This window comes from Mandrillus leucophaeus, unplaced genomic scaffold (assembly GCF_000951045.1).
Source record: "Mandrillus leucophaeus isolate KB7577 unplaced genomic scaffold, Mleu.le_1.0 Scaffold7, whole genome shotgun sequence".
Classification (NCBI taxonomy): Eukaryota; Metazoa; Chordata; class Mammalia; order Primates; family Cercopithecidae; genus Mandrillus; species Mandrillus leucophaeus.
In genome coordinates this window covers 9,141,657-9,146,036 of record NW_012107585.1, presented here as the reverse complement: position 1 = coordinate 9,146,036, position 4,380 = coordinate 9,141,657, and the positions used below count along the sequence as shown (strand labels likewise).

General features: G+C 45.3%; 1 protein-coding gene across 4 annotated transcripts in view; it reads left to right on the top strand.

Moving 5' to 3' along the window:
• Positions 1-2,891, top strand: part of CDK2AP1 (cyclin-dependent kinase 2 associated protein 1) — an 11,604-nt gene extending 8,713 nt beyond the window's left edge. For 3 of the 4 annotated variants that reach the window (XM_011964536.1, XM_011964537.1, XM_011964538.1), the window contains exon 4: positions 2,067-2,891. In XM_011964536.1, coding sequence (XP_011819926.1) covers positions 2,067-2,134 — 68 coding nt within the window. In that variant the 3' untranslated portion in view covers positions 2,135-2,891. The remainder of the gene's footprint in view (positions 1-2,066) is intronic. The other variant, XM_011964535.1, reaches the window with a different exon arrangement.
• The last annotated feature ends 1,489 nt before the right edge of the window (positions 2,892-4,380 follow it).

The window sequence follows — 4,380 nt, the reverse complement described above, 5'->3', positions numbered from 1 at the left end:
TTACAGGCGTGAGCCACCATGCCTGGCCTGGGAGAGGAACATTCTTTGGTTGTAAATCTGTAGGAAATATGGGGGCTGTAGTTGAAGTCATGACCCCAGTGACACGAGGGCCAGTTGAGGACAGGCTGCTGCCAGGAGCGGGGTTGCTCTGGAGTTCATGCAGCCTTTGTGAAGAGGTTGACGGATCTCAAAGCTAGGTTGGGACCAGCAGGGTTAGAGGATGTGATTGAAGAGGGCCTGGGGAAGGGATGCAGAACCCAACCCTGGTCTCGCCCAGAGAGTTGGGTGGTCCCAGGGCCGCTCTCTGGTAGCAGGGGTGCTGGTTACCCGAATGGAAATTCCTGGGAAGATGCTGGGTCCCAAAGTCCAACAGGTGATTTGCAGTTGCCCATAAAAGGCACTGCTTCAAGTCAGCAAATGCGTACTAGCTGCTAGTCTTGCAGTAACAAGGAAGACCCAGTGCCACCCCTTGGCCAACAGCCAAGCCCAAGCTGACCAAGCTCATGTCACAGCAGGGTGAAAACATGTCATAGAGGGGTCAGGGAGTTAGGAGCATAGGAGCGTTGTAGGTTGGTTGGCAACTGCAGCCCACGAGCCAAGAGCCAAGAATAGTGTGTTTTTCTTTTTTTTTTTTTTGAGACGGAGTCTTGCTCTGTCACCCAGGCTGGAATGCAGTGGTGCGATCTCGGCTCACTGCAACCCCTGCCTCCTGGGTTCAAGCAATTCTCCTGCCTCAGCCTCCTGAGTAGCTGGGATTATAGGTGCTCACCACCACGCCCAGCTAATTTTTGTATTTTTAGTAGAGATGGGGTTTTACCATGTTGGCCAGGCTGGTCTCAAACTCCTGACCTCAAGTGGCTAACTGCCCTTGCCTCCGAAACTGCTGGGATTACAGGTGTGAGCCACCGTGACAGGCATCGTTCTTAATGGTTGAAAAAAACAATGATTTTGGGACGTGTGAAAGTTATGTGAAATTCAGACTTAAGTGTTCATAAATAAAGGTTTGTGGGGCTAGGTGTGGTGGTGCATGCCTGTAATCCAGCAGTTTGGGAGGCTGAAGCCAGGAGCTCGAGTTCAGCCTGAACAACGTAGTGAGACTCCCATCTCTACAAATAATAATAAAACAGCCAGGCATGGTGGTGTGTGCCTATAGTCCCAGCTTCTCCAGAGGCTGAGGTGGGAGGTGATCAGGTGATCTGATCCTGGGAGGTTGAGGCTGCAGTGAACTGTGATTGTGGCCACTGCACTCCATCCTGGGTGACAGCAAGATGCTGTCTCAAAAAACATTTGAGTGTAGTAGTTGTGACACTGTGTAGCCTGCAAAGCCCAAAATATTTGCTGTCTGGTCCTCACACAAAACATTCTCCAAGGCTCTGAGTTAGATTCTAAGATTTGTGGGGCGATGATGTGGGATGTCATTCCCAGTGGCCTCTGGGAGTCATGGATTAGAAGGAACAGAATCCTCAGTGTCTATTAAAAGATCATATTTTATGAAGTTCAGTAGAGGCAGAAAGAAAAAAAGGTAACCACCAAACCATAGAGACAAAAGATTGGGGAAGATTCATTGGGCAGAAAGTAGCCGCAGAGTCTTGTGGGGATGTCCCCGTGGACCCAGGGTCCTGCATGGGCAGCAGTTAGTCCTCTGCGCCCTCATGTGTGTAGCTGGAGCCATTTTCTTGCTTACTTACGCTGGTCAAGCCCTTTCTAGAATTCAGACTGAAGAAGCCAGAGAAAAATCTCAACAGTGGGTCAAGCAAAAGAATTTGGGTGGAGACACGTCTTTTATTCAACAGTGTCATAGAAGGACAGCTTGCTGGTGCCACCTTGAATGCAGGAAAAAATGTTTAGAGAGACATGAAGAGTTGTGGTGAGGAGGGAAGGGCTTTAGGGGGATGGGATTGTTAGCATCCTTCAGGGTTGCTTGGATATAGGTTCCCCCAGTTCCCTTTCTGTCTGAGGGTTTTGTGGACAGGCTGTGGAAGGATGGATCCTCTTCCTGTTCCAGAATGGGCTCTACTGGCTGGTCCTGTGCACGGGCTGATCTCAGGTCTCTGCCTCTCTTTCAGGCATCATTCACGCTAGAGGACTGGTTCGGGAGTGCTTAGCAGAAACGGAACGGAATGCCAGATCCTAGCTGCCTTGTTGGTTTTGAAGGATTTCCATCTTTTTACAAGATGAGAAGTTACAGTTCATCTCCCCTGTTCAGATGAAACCCTTGTTTTCAAAATGGTTACAGTTTGTTTTTTCCTCCCATGGTTCACTTGGCTCTGAACCTACAGTCTCAAAGATTGAGAAAAGATTTTGCTGTTAATTAGGATTTGCATTTTAAGTAGTTAGGAACTGCCCAGGTTTTTTTGTTTTTTTAGCATTGATTTAAAAGATGCACGTAAAGTTATCTTACAGCAAACTGTAGTTTGCCTCCAAGACACCATTGTCTCCCTTTAATCTTCTCTTTTGAATGCATTTGTTACCCACGGTGTTCTTTGTTCCTTTTCATAAGCTAACACCGCTCTAGGGATTTTGTTTTTAATGCATATTGACAGCACCCTTTACTTAGTAGCTGGCTCCCATTTGCCATACAGTGTAGGTTCTGCTTAATGTAACTTCTTTTTTGCTTAAGCATTTGCATGACTATTAGTGCTTCAAAGTCAATTTTTAAAAATGCACAAGTTATAAATACAGAAGAAAGAGCAACCCACCAAACCTAACAAGGACCCCCGAACATTTTCATACTAAGACTGTAAGTAGATCTCAGTTCCGCGTTTATTGTAAGTTGATAAAAACATCTGGAAGAAAATGACTAAAACTGTTTGCATCTTTGTATGTATTTATTACTTGATGTAATAAAGCTTATTTTCATTAACAATTTGTATTAAAACGTGGGTTCCTTGAATTCTTTTTTTTTTTTTTTGAGACGGAGTCTCACTGTCACCCAGGCTAGGGTGCAGTGGCCGGATCTCAGCTCACTGCAAGCTCCGCCTCCCGGGTTTACGCCATTCTCCTGCCTCAGTCTCCCGAGTAGCTGGCACTACAGGCGCCCGCCACCTCGCCCGGCAAGTTTTTTGTATTTTTTAATAGAGACGGGGTTTCACCAGGTTAGCCAGGATGGTCTCGATCTCCTGACCTCGTGATCCGCCTGTCTCGGCCTCTCAAAGTGCTAGGATTACAGGCTTGAGCCACCGCGCCCGGCCGGGTTCCTTGAATTCTTACGTGGTTTTATTTTTTTGAGACAGGGTCTTGTTTTGCCACCCAGACTGGAGTGCAGTAATGTAATCTTGGCTCATCACAGCCTCAACCTCCTTCAAGCAATCCTCCCACTTCAGCCTCCCTAGTGGCTGGAACTACAGGTGTGTGCCACTACGCCTGAATAATTTTTAAAATACTTTTTGTATTGAATGAGTGGGTGTGTGGAAAAAAAAAAAATTTTTTTTTTGTAGACATGAGGTCTCACTATGTCGCCTAGGTTGGATCCTGGGCTCAAGTGATCCTTCCACCTTAGCCTCTCAAAGTACTGGGATTATAGGTGTGAACCACCATGCCGCATCTAAAGAAGTGCTGTTTTAAATAATCTCTCATGAAAGTGTTTGAAATGCTTGTTCCCCGGTGCCGTAAAGAAATAGCACTTGAACATTCATTTACTTAGCAAGGCCAGTTTTACTTCTTGCTGAAAGGGTACACTCGCCAGTTTTGCCATGAGAGTACACCGAACAAAGAGACCGGGTCATTTATAACCTGACGCGTCCACCCTACGGCTGTGTCTGGTTTCCATTGGCTGGAACGGGACCTCACATTCTCTATTTGTCCTGATTGGCTAGCAACTTAGAACTTTTTAAAAGAGGCAAAGGCAGAGGAGAACAAAGGAAGGAGGAAGTAACTTGTGGAATGGTGAGAAAGGTAAAAACACTTTTAAATAAGGAAGAGGAACAGGCTATGACCTAATGCTTGCTTGGACCAGTATAAGCATGCCAGGCAAATATTTAGGCTACACTGTGGGAGCTAAGAACATAAAGTACATTGATTTGTTTACCATGGCTAGCAGATAATTAAGAATGTTAGCATAGGTCTTTGAATAAATTTTGCTTCTAAGAGAAGTTACTATTTATTCCAAATTAAATGGGGAGGAAAGTCTTTGGAGAGGAACCTCTACTTTACTTTTTACAAGAGGTAGGAGATACCTGTTCAAAGTATATTTTCCCACCTGACCCGGAAACATTTTGGTGATGACATCATTAGCACAGTTGGCTGGGGAAAGAATGTGTTTGCTAAGTCGGAGGTAGGAATAAAGTGAAGTTGCATTATCGGTGTATTTTAAATGCAGCAGCAAATGTAAGTGTATGCTAGGAAAAAAAAATACCAGAAGCAGTTTTTTTTTTTTTAATT